The sequence below is a fragment of the Coregonus lavaretus genome (assembly GCF_964263955.1).
Source record: "Coregonus lavaretus genome assembly, contig: HAP1_SCAFFOLD_4473, whole genome shotgun sequence".
Taxonomy (NCBI): Eukaryota; Metazoa; Chordata; class Actinopteri; order Salmoniformes; family Salmonidae; genus Coregonus; species Coregonus lavaretus.
The window spans coordinates 36,356-48,972 of record NW_028164087.1 but is presented as its reverse complement, the minus strand read 5'-3'; the positions used below and the strand labels follow the sequence as shown (position 1 = coordinate 48,972).

At 42.9% G+C, this 12,617-nt stretch overlaps 1 protein-coding gene across 1 annotated transcript in view; it reads left to right on the top strand.

Annotated features, from left to right (window-relative positions):
• Positions 1-7,691: 7,691 nt before the first annotated feature.
• LOC311117480 (catenin delta-2-like) overlaps positions 7,692-12,617 on the top strand; it is a gene marked incomplete at both ends in the record, with an annotated part of 41,278 nt that continues 36,352 nt past the window's right edge. Inside the window, 4 exons of the mRNA XM_084192403.1 lie at positions 7,692-7,809; positions 9,301-9,483; positions 10,538-10,711; positions 11,999-12,149. Coding sequence (XP_084048529.1) covers positions 7,692-7,809; positions 9,301-9,483; positions 10,538-10,711; positions 11,999-12,149 — 626 coding nt within the window. The remainder of the gene's footprint in view (positions 7,810-9,300; positions 9,484-10,537; positions 10,712-11,998; positions 12,150-12,617) is intronic.

Here is a 12,617-nt window from a genome sequence, read left to right as displayed (position 1 = left end):
TTTGTTAACAAGACATTTGTGGAGTGGTTGAAAAACGAGTTTTAATGACTCCAACCTAAGTGTATGTAAATTTACGACTTCAACTGTATATTATTACTTGTGAATGATTCCCAGCTTGTGTGCAGTAAGGCAAGAAACAGTGCATGCCTTTTTTTTGCGACTTTTTCAAATCATAGTCGCACACATAATTAGGCCTAGCCAATAGGCCTACAGTGGGGAAAAAAAGTATTTAGTCAGCCACCAATTGTGCAAGTTCTCCCACTTAAAAAGATGAGAGAGGCCTGTAATTTTCATCATAGGTACACGTCAACTATGACAGACAAATTGAGAAATAAAATCCAGAAAATCACATTGTAGGATTTTTAATGAATTTATTTGCATATTATGGTGGAAAATAAGTATTTGGTCAATAACAAAAGTTTCTCAATACTTTGTTATATACCCTTTGTTGGCAATGACACAGGTCAAACGTTTTCTGTAAGTCTTCACAAGGTTTTCACACACTGTTGCTGGTATTTTGGCCCATTCCTCCATGCAGATCTCCTCTAGAGCAGTGATGTTTTGGGGCTGTCGCTGGGCAACATGGACTTTCAACTCCCTCCAAAGATTTTCTATGGGGTTGAGATCTGGAGACTGGCTAGGCCACTCCAGGACCTTGAAATGCTTCTTACGAAGCCACTCCTTTGTTGCCCGGGCAGAGTGTTTGGGATCATTGTCATGCTGAAAGACCCAGCCACGTTTCATCTTCAATGCCCTTGCTGATTGAAGGAGGTTTTCACTCAAAATCTCACGATACATGGCCCCATTCATTCTTTCCTTTACACAGATCAGTCGTCCTGGTCCCTTTGCAGAAAAACAGCCCCAAAGCATGATGTTTCCACCCCCCATGCTTCACAGTAGGTATGGTGTTCTTTGGATGCAACTCAGTATTCTTTGTCCTCCAAACACGACGAGTTGAGTTTTTACCAAAAAGTTATATTTTGGTTTCATCTGACCATATGACATTGTCCCAATCCTCTTCTGGATCATCCAAATGCACTCTAGCAAACTTCAGACGGGCCTGGACATGTACTGGCTTAAGCAGGGGGACACGTCTGGCTCTGCAGGATTTGAGTCCCTGGCAGCGTAGTGTTTTACTGATGGTAGGCTTTGTTACTTTGGTCCCAGCTCTCTGCAGGTCATTCACTAGGTCCCCCCGTGTGGTTCTGGGATTTTTTCTCACCGTTCTTGTGATCATTTTGACCCCACGGGGTGAGATCTTGCGTGGAGCCCCAGATCGAGGGAGATTATCAGTGGTCTTGTATGTCTTCCATTTCCTAATAATTGCTCCCACAGTTGATTTCTTCAAACCAAGCTGCTTACCTATTGCAGATTCAGTCTTCCCAGCCTGGTGCAGGTCTACAATTTTGTTTCTGGTGTCCTTTGACAGCTCTTTGGTCTTGGCCATAGTGGAGTTTGGAGTGTGACTGTTTGAGGTTGTGGACAGGTGTCTTTTATACTGATAACAAGTTCAAACAGGTGCCATTAATACAGGTAACAAGTGGAGGACAGAGGAGCCTCTTAAAGAAGAAGTTACAGGTCTGTGAGAGCCAGAAATCTTGCTTGCTTGTAGGTGACCAAATACTTATTTTCCACCATAATTTGCAAATAAATTCATTAAAAATCCTACAATGTGATTTTCTGGATTTTCTTTTCTCAATTTGTCTGTCATAGTTGACGTGTACCTATGATGAAAATTACAGGCCTCTCTCATCTTTTTAAGTGGGAGAACTTGCACAATTGGTGGCTGACTAAATACTTTTTTCCCCCACTGTATATGTTTAGATAAGGTTTGTATCACAACTAAAGTGGCCAAATAACTTCTTAAAATTAAGTACGTTAATCCGCTTTACAAGGGGTGTAGAGCCTAATTGGCATACATACGCAGCGCGTGAATTTCAAGTTTGGGGAAGAAAATTTTCACCATAAAAATGCAACTTTATAATAAAATTATTACATGCATAATCGCATTTGCGGTAACTTTTGAGAATAGTGTTTTCCCGATAATTGATTGCATTTTGGAACATTCGTGCTTGTAGCCTACTGCCGTGTGCGCATTGCTGCGCTTATAATGTGAAAAAATAACCGAATAGTTTATCAACATTTTAAGCTAAACGTTCTGATCTGTTGCGACAGCCTCATTGCTTTTAAAAGGTTTTGATGCTAGTGGTTGTATTAATTTGAGATCTATCGCATCACACAACTGTCCCAGACTATGCTTGGAATATTTATTTATCGCACAGAATAGAATAGGTCAACATTTATACTATGGTGGATAGTGGATTGACATAGGCTAGTGCTTTTGCTGTTTGTTAGGCCTACTCATCTTGTTGGCTGACGAAAAGTAAATGTAAAGAGTTCTTCTAACATCTTCAATATGCGCCTCGGAATCCGATAAGGACGCGATGTGTCTGACTTCACTTGTAGCCTGTGAGAAGGACACAATCACGTGATGGGCATTGGCTAATAAGAACTGAGATATCTGAGAGAGCCATGTGAGTGAGAGGTGCCTCGGAGAACGCAGCTGGGAGAAGGGAATTATTATTATTATATTCAGCCCAAGGGCACAATGGCCACTGGCCGCAAAATACATGGATTTTTTTGTCAAATTGTGAATGAGAGACTGATGAAGTGTGTGTAGCCTGTGGAAAAAATGAAGCAGAGCTCATGTCTTTCATGCAACTTTTTTCAAATCATCATTAGAGTCGCATCATGCAGCCTTAGGATCGGAACATATAGCCCAACGTTTTTATCACAACTGAAGTTTAATAAATAACTCTAAATTAAGCATATAGGAGGACTTGTTTCTTTGTTAACCGCTCAACACAGAATTGCCGCATGTGCGCACTCCCTCAAATCGTTTGGAGAAAATATCCTTTCTATGTTATTAATCTATGTTCAATTGTATTCTTCGTACTATTAAATAATATAAATTAATGCCACTGAATTCTAAGCAAATCTGGTCTGCTAAATGAACTAGTGTAGCTCACAGCCATATGGCATAGCCAAATCAGGGCCTGACATAAGGAGTATGCTATTCTCATAAGTACACTCAGAGTATGCTATTCTGTTCTTCTGAAATAGACAACATTTTCTTCATATCATGTTTCTTTAGACCTGTCTAAAATAAGTAATGGATTTATTGTGATGGTGTAGGCCCCTCAAACTCTACTCTGGGCCTCAAAGCCGGTTCCACTGCATGTTTTCATTGTTCCCCTCTAATCAGGGATTTAGACCTGGGACACCAGGTGTGTGCAATTAATTATCAGGTAGAACAGAAAACCAGCAGGCTCCGGACCTCATAGGGTAAGAGTTGAGTACCCCTGGTGTAGGCTATATTAAATTGATGTATTATACTTTTTTTAATGTTCCAAAGGTCTGCACCAGTGGCTTGTAGGCTATGCTTGAAAGCCAGGAGATATTAAATGTGTTAATTAACGGTCTATTAACGGTCAATAGCACAGTTGGTAGAGCATGGCGCTTGCAACGCCAGGGTTGTGGGTTCGTTTCCCACGGGGGGCCAGTATGAAAATGTATGCACTCACTAACTGTAAGTCGCTCTGGATAAGAGCGTCTGCTAAATGACTAAAATGTAAAATGTAAATTACCGTGAGACCGGCAGTTATTTGCTTGACAATCACCGGCTGACCAAATTTCATGACCGCCCTAGCCCTAATCCTGTTGAAACATCTGGTGGCTGCTCCCTGCAACCGGTGTCACACACACACACACACACACACACGCAGCTGTTACATCCTTAGTCCCTCTTAGGTTATTCATATATTGGACAACAGAAGATATCCATCTGGTGCAAATATTTTTTTTACACTTGACCAAAAATCTAGTAGCTTTATTGAAAATCTATAGATTTCAAATGTACTTGGAAGCCAATAAGATATACAACTCTTGAATGGTTGCTATACCAAATAATACATAATGCATTGTACCATGGCTTCACTTTGAAACTATTTACAGGAAAGTAGATAGTTATTCAACTGCTAAGAATAACACCTATAAAAGTATTTAATGTGTGGGTTAATGAATCCTGTTCTAAAGGTGTTCAGTAAATAATTAGCTAACAAAGTATGCTAATTGATTAGATGGGATTTATAGAGAGTAACACATAATAAATTAGCGGCGTTAGCGCTAAAGGCTAACAGGCTCATTTACTGCTGGAAATAACCTGTTACCTGCCTGGAGATTTACACACTCTGAGGATTGGAACGATCATATAGTAGAGTGTTTGAGGGTGTGGAAGTGGTGTGTGTGCGTGTGTGTGTTTAATCTCAGCATGGCTGTGTTCTCCTGCAGTAGATTTATGATGATCTGTCTCAGAGGTTTAAGGGGAGAGGTCAGACTATTTCCCCTTCTGTCTCTCTGCCTGACTCCATCACACAGACACACACACACACACACACACACACACACACACACACACGCACACGCACACGCACACGCACACACACACACACACACACACACACACACACACACACACACACACAGTAATCAGGTGGGGCTTATTCCCATTTTCTTTCTTTCTTTCTTTATGTCGGTTGTCATCATCATTTCACCTCGTCTCAGAAACCAAACAGTCTGTCTCCAGCATATTACACAGTCCACACCACCATTCTACAACATTGTTCCTCAACCTTTCATTACACCAGGAATCAGCAAGCTGGGGCCCCATGTGGGATCTCTCACGTTATAATTAGGACTTGAGATGTGACTAAATCAGTTTAAACTCTGAACTCTAAACTATGACAGCTCTGCAGCAACAATTTTCAGCAGGGACCCCATTTCTTCCACCAGAATTTCTGTAGACACTTTTTTTCACAAGAATTTATTGCGATCCCACCCCAAATCTAATGACACAACCTTAAAATCGGTACATTTCGATTTTTACATCAACAAATAACCTTCAAATTCATTGCATTTTCATCTCTTATCTAAATTAAAAGAAACCAATAAATAGATGTACCCAAATAAAATCATATTTTTCTAATTATCTTTCTCAAAACAATTTGTATATTTTCCCATACAATAATCTGTAGTCTTAGATTTTTGTTCCAAAAAAATAAATAAAAACAAGTCATTTGTTATAAAAATATTAATACATTGGCGACCCCGCTGCAGTTCCCCCATTGCGACCCAGACTTTGAATACCACTGATTTAGATGATGGTCTACGTGTGGGTATTTTTTTCTTACTTTCTTACTCTCTCCTGGTGGAACTCACACATTCTAGTCTCTATTGACAACCAATCCACATCAGAAGGATATATGTGGGAGAGAGGTGAGGATAGGGCTGTGACCTCTCTGCTTCATTAAAACTGTACTCAGGGAATGAAGATGTCCTCCCACTCACACATCAAGCTGGCTATGAATGGAACCATACTGTTTATAACCCATCTCTACTCATAAGCAAGACTCCAATGATGGAGTATTTTTAGGTATTCAAATGTGAGTGTTTGAATATCAATAAGGTTTGAGGTTGATCAGTTGATCAGGTTGATGAATCAGCCTACTTAAACTTGATCAAAACATCCTGTCAGCCTGATTTGTGATTGATCCCCATAATTTACTTGAGGTGAATTCATACTGTATTCCCATTTCATATCTGTCAGAACTAATGTCTCTGTTAGCAGCGAGAGCACAGTCTAAGGATCCGTCGTGTATAGTATAATATGTATGTTTGGTATTCAGAAAGCATAGGAGATGACTTGACCTTCAGTGTGAACACAAAGCCCAGAGCTGGAGCGTCTAATTGACTGTCTGTCTGCTCATTACTGAAACACGTGATTGGCTTCAGTTCACTCTGATGGGATGGACTCACATAATTTCCCTGATCTGACTGACAAATGTCTCTATATTTATTCATACATACAGGATCATCTTCCCTGTCCTGTCCTCACCCTACTCCTGTCCTCTCCTCTCCTCTCACCTCAAACCTCACCCACAACTCACCCTGTCGCCTTGTCTCCTTGTTATGAAGTAGCATGTGAAAATGGCAAGTTTACAAATGAAAGAAAATAGCTTGGTGCATACTGTAACACACACACACACACACACATAAAATCACACAAATGAGCTTTCGCAAATGCATAACGTTCATAAATAAAGGTTTTGGACATCGAAACAGTGGCTGCCAGCTATGTTGAATATTTATTAAGTCAATATACCCAAAACCATAAAGAAAATTAACAGCATGATGTCAAACATGAATACCCCAAATCATCAATACAGCTTCAGTGACATGTAGCTAATGCCTTCCACATTAGAGAGAGAGGGGAAGGGAGAGAGAGAGAGAATATGAGAAAGAGAGATAGAGCGAAAGAGCGAGCTAGACTTGGCGGGATATGTGTTCGGCAAATATATCATTTTCTTCCCCTGTCATCTGGCAATTGTATTGAATGAACTGTTACAATTGATTTAGCTGGCTCTGAACGCACTGGAAAGAAATGACAGAGCCAGGTAGTATATGAGTCTGTATTGTGTATTATCATCCATGGCTGACTGGGAGATTGCATGGTGCGTGGATCAAATAGGTTTAGTACCATTGGTACCCGGCTGAGTGATACTGACACCAGAGGAGGCTGGTGGGAGGAGCTATAGAAGGACGGGCTCATTGTAATGGCTGGAATGGAATCAATGTCCAGCACGTTATTTCCATGTGTTTGATGTGTTTGTTACCGTTCCATTGATTCCATTCCAGCCATTACAATGAGCCCGTCCTCCTATAGCTCCTCCCACCAGCCTCCTGTAATTGACACACTCATACACACATACATGCAGGTACGCACAGCCAGGTCACCCGTGATACAAGTCAGTATTCGACGTCCATCCATCTTTGAGGACTTTGGGAGATGACGTGGAAACCGGCCACTAGGGGCAACAGTGAGCGATGTGACCTTGAAGTAGGTTTCGGTTTTGCTAGGGCATTGTGGGATGGCGGATGGGAGGAGGCATCTGAATCCAAAGGTTGCAATTTCAAATCCAGTGATAGAAAGTTGTTTTTGAGATTTTAGTTTTAAGCCTATACCAAACCTTAACCCTTATCTTAACCATTCAGAGTTAATGCTTAAGCTTAAGATTTAGGAGTTAGTGCCTAAACTTAACCCTAACCTTAAAAATGTGGAGTTAATACGTAAACCTAACCTTAAACACTTCGGAATTTGACGTTTGCAACAACTTCAAAATGTTACTTTTGGGAAGCATGGATGAACGTCAAATTCCGACGTGAGACTGTGAGAGCTATTTGAGTAAGCCTATCATTACTTCACTGAATTACAGAATTATACTAAAATACATACTTGAACGTTTGAGAGTTGGCTCAATTTCACGCCCTGGACCAGAGCTAGCTAACAAGCGTGTATGTGTAGAGCGGCACCAGAATTAAAAACACATCTTACCGTTTTGTAGTTAATAATAATGTGACTGTGAGAGCTAGTTGGGTACGCATGCAGATATGTGGATGCACACAGAGCAGACATGCTCACAAACACACAAACATATCCATTTTGTGTCCTTCATTCTGGTTCAATCCTGCATTCCCCTTTTGGGTGGATATCATTCCCGAATCCCAATGTTATAGTTTTAGAGCCCCATACCCTGTGGTGAATCACACTCGCCCCATCCCTCTGTGTGTTTCAGGAACGTGAGTTCTGCTGGAGAGGAGGCCAGGAGGAGGATGAGAGAGTGTGACGGACTGACAGATGCCCTCCTCTACATCATACAGACCGCTCTGGGCAGCAACGACATCGACAGCAAGGTGTGTGTGTGGGTCTGCATGTGTGTGTCCATCAGTTCAATACAGTAGTAGAGAAACGTTGTGGATGGCTACCTTCTCAAGGTTGCTGCAGCTCAGTCTCTCTAAATGAGGAGTTTATTTCCAAACGCTATATCCACCAATTTTTCACATTTGTGATTTGTCATCAGAAATGATTGCTTATGGGTACTTTCATGTGTGTGTAAAATATTATTGTTCTCAGATTTTTTATTCATTTTTGATGTGTATGAAAATGTGCTTTGGGGTAAAATGCTATATATCCATTGTTTAGCTGGAATGGAATGTTTGTATCCTGTATATTTGACTGTAATATGTGATTGTCTCACCTAGCTATCTTAAGAGGAATGCACTAACTGTAATTCGCTCTGGATAAGAGCATCTGCTAAATGACAAAAATGTCAAATGTAAATGTTTTTCATACAGATCTCATATTATTGAATTGAATTATTTAGATTTTGTTTTTGCAAAATTGATGTCACAAATGTATAATTTGTACAGTTCCTTATTAGAAATGTAGTTATTTATGGCCTCCCGAGTGGCACAGTGGTCTAAGGCACTGCGCTGCAGTGCTTGAGGCTTTGCTACAGACCTGGGTTTGATCCCAGGCTGTGTCAAAGCTGGCCGTGACTGGGAGACCCATGAGGCGGTGCACAATTGGCCCAGCGTCACTCTGTTCAATAAGGGAAATGAAACCTACCTTCATTCCCTGTTGTTGTTTATGTTTGGAGTTATTTACCGCAGCTGTTTTCAGAGGTAAACAACTCCTCTAACAGTTCTGACCCAAGATCTGTTCTTATTGGAGCCATTTGGAGCGACTCAGTGTTTGTATTAAGTCTGTAATTCCAGTGAAGCCATATAGTCAGTCTGAGTATTCTGTTCAATTAGCGTCATTATAGTTGTTTGTGTAAAGGATCGGTCTGAGAGACTTCTAAAAAACAGGAGTCGTACGAAATGATTGATGATTTTTCTTTGTTATTTCCACGTAGTCTGCTTTCCATATTCCTTCCATACGCTCCTTATGTGTGATACTTTACAGAGGTACTCACACACACGCTAACACGCACGCACGGACATACACACTCCTCTGCTGTTGCTGATTCGTCTTCTCCTAACACCATGTTAAATGGAGTGTGATACGATGTTTCGGGCTCAGTCATTTTTCCTCATTTGAGAGAATTTCTTTCAATTGAAAGTTAGAACACATTACGGTTGACGGATGGAATTAGGCACTCTTCCTTTTAAGTGCTGCTTCACACACACACACACACACACACACACACACACACACACACACACACACACACACACACACACACACACACACACACACACACACACACACACACACACACATACATTTTCTCAGGGTACTTGCTCTTTTGTAGGTTAAATTGTCATATTCCTCAATCTCGTTCTCTCTCCCTCCTCTCCCCTCTCTCTCCTCCCCTCCCCTCTCCCCTCCCCCTCCTGTAGACCATAGAGAATTGTGTGTGTATCCTGCGTAACCTGTCCTACCGACTGGCAGCGGAGACGTCTCAGGGCCAGCAGCTGGGTTCAGAGGAGCTGGACGGTCTGCTGTGTGACGCCAACGGACGTGACGGAGAGACCTCAGGCTGCTGGGGCAAGAAGAAGAAGAAGAAGAAGGGTCAGGACCAGGTAGGGACACACACACACACACACACAGAGGATCTGAATACATAAACATCTAAATACATATTTCTGAAGTGGCAAGTGGAAGCATAACCAACCCTGTTAAACATACACACACAGTACAGACAAACACATATGGTAAAAGCTCCCGCCAAGCCATATCATTTGTTCACTGAGGGGATTTTCTGAAGGGACAGACTAATAAATTATGATCCAAATTATGAATCAAAGCAAAAGCTTCAAACAGAGACCATTAAAAGACAACAAATTATTTTATTATGTATTAACTGTCAGATGAGTGAGCATCTTTGTCTCTCTTTTTCTTTTGGCTCAAACTTTCAATCACTTGTTCATTCCCTCTGTCACACTCCAGGCATCAGTCACTACTACTGCTGCTTTACTATTCGATCAGATCCCTCCCCACGGACCAATCATATGCTCTGTTCCTCACAAGCCATGAAGGCTTTGTTCAATCAGTTCAGCTCTCATTCACTCTGGTTACAAACAGTTAAAAACACAAAATGTCTCCAAAACGTTTTCACCACATTCAGAACTGTTAGAGCACATTTCCTGTGCTGGTCAAGTTATATTTCTCCTGAAAGTTAACGTTTTGAAGATCTTTGAACATAAAACCTTTGGGAGATTGGGAATGTACAGTATAGACTAGGCAGCAAGCCTGTAGTGCCTCCAATCATGAAGATGCAGTGAAACATGGCAGAATTCACCTGAAAACATAAATGGCACATCTTTGATTGATTGATCAAAGAGAAAAGGATTCTATCTTGGCATATACGCTCAGAGCTGTTGCTAGTTGGGTGTACTGCCTTGTCTTATTCTACAGAGAAGTGGGAATATGAGGGGCATACACAGCTACATTGCTAATGAAAGCGCAGAGATAGATGTGGAGAAAGAACACTTTAGAATACTTTTTCTTTCTCTCTCCCTATTTTTATCATCCTTTTTCCTGACCCCCACAACCCCCACAACCCCCACAACCCCCTCACTCCCATCCCTTCTCTCTGTCTATCTATCTTGCCCCTCTCTCTCCCACATCCTATAGTGGGATGGTGTAGGCCCTCTCCAGGACTCAACTGACACTCCTAAAGGAGTCCAGATGTTATGGCACCCGTCCATAGTGAAGCCCTACCTCACCCTGCTTTCAGAGTGCTCCAACCCTGATACACTGGAGGGAGCAGCAGGCGCACTGCAGAACCTGGCTGCAGGCAGCTGGAAGGTAGGAGTGGTCGTACTGTACTGTCTAACTCAACCCCTACTGTCACCTCCCTCTCCAGTGGTCCATCAGTCTAACTCTTCCCCTCCCTCTACAGTGGTCCATCAGTCTAACTCTTCCCCTCCCTCTCCAGTGGTCCATCAGTCTAACTCTTCCCCTCCCTCTCCAGTGGTCCATCAGTCTAACTCTTCCCCTCCCTCTACAGTGGTCCATCAGTCTAACTCTTCCCCTCCCTCTACAGTGGTCCATCAGTCTAACTCTTCCCCTCCCTCTACAGTGGTCTGTCAGTCTAACTCTTCCCCCTGTCTCTCCAGTGGTCCATCAGTCTAACTCTTCCCCTCCCTCTACAGTGGTCTGTCAGTCTAACTCTTCCCCTCCCTCTACAGTGGTCCATCAGTCTAACTCTTCCCCTCCCTCTACAGTGGTCCATCAGTCTAACTCTTCCCCTCCCTCTACAGTGGTCCATCAGTATAACTCTTCCCCTCCCTCTACAGTGGTCTGTCAGTCTAACTCTTCCCCTCCCTCTACAGGGTCTGTCAGTATAACTCTTCCCCTCCCTCTACAGTGGTCCATCAGTCTAACTCTTCCCCCTGTCTCTCCAGTGGTCCATCAGTCTAACTCTTCCCCTCCCTCTACAGTGGTCTGTCAGTCTAACTCTTCCCCTCCCTCTACAGTGGTCCATCAGTCTAACTCTTCCCCTCCCTCTACAGTGGTCCATCAGTATAACTATTCCCCTCCCTCTACAGTGGTCCATCAGTCTAACTCTTCCCCTCCCTCTACAGTGGTCCATCAGTCTAACTCTTCCCCTCCCTCTACAGTGGTCCATCAGTCTAACTCTTCCCCTCCCTCTACAGTGGTCTGTCAGTCTAACTCTTCCCCTCCCTCTACAGTGGTACTTCAGTCTAACTCTTCCCCTCCCTCTACAGTGGTCCATCAGTCTAACTCTTCCCCTCCCTCTACAGTGGTCCATCAGTCTAACTCTTCCCCTCCCTCTACAGTGGTCCATCAGTCTAACTCTTCCCCTCCCTCTACAGTGGTACTTCAGTCTAACTCTTCCCCTCCCTCTACAGTGGTCCATCAGTCTAACTCTTCCCCTCCCTCTACAGTGGTCCTTCAGTCTAACTCTTCCCCTCCCTCTACAGTGTTACCTCAGTCTAACTCTTCCCCCTGTCTCTCCAGTGGTCCGTCATGTCTAACTCTTCCCCTCCCTCTACAGTGGTCCGTCATGTCTAACTCTTCCCCTCCCTCTACAGTGTTACCTCAGTCTAACTCTTCCCCCTCTCTCTTCAGTGGTCTGTGTACATCCGGGCTGCGGTGCGTAAAGAGAAGGGTCTTCCTATCCTGGTGGAGTTGTTGAGGATAGACAATGACCGTGTGGTGTGTGCCGTGGCCACCGCACTCAGGAATATGGCCCTGGACATCAGAAACAAAGAACTGATAGGTAAGGCACACACACACACATACTTCACAGTGCATCAGCTCTGGCCAGCTGTGGGTTGTCAGTGTAACTGAGTGATTGCAGTAGAGGTCTTCAGTGGTGTCTGTGATTGAAGCAGATCAAAGGAGTCGGATGGACTTTGAAAAAGAGACTTTGATAGTGAATGTGAAGCGCTCGGCTAATGACTGTTTACTAGTCCCACTGTACAGGCCTCACAAGGCCTCACTATTAAATAATACGCTCTTTGGCTTTGTGCAGATACGCTTTGTTCATCCCCCTTAACCATTAGGGGGATGAATACCAATCTGACCCTAGATCAGTTACAATGTCAGCTGTCTCCTGTATATGTGTTAAATGTGAGAGCAGAAGGCATAACCCAGCGTGTAGCTTTAACAGAAAGACACAGTGTGTTGTTTTGGTCTCTGCACCGCAAGAGACGCCAGGCTGAATAATGTAATCCCTCGCAAATTC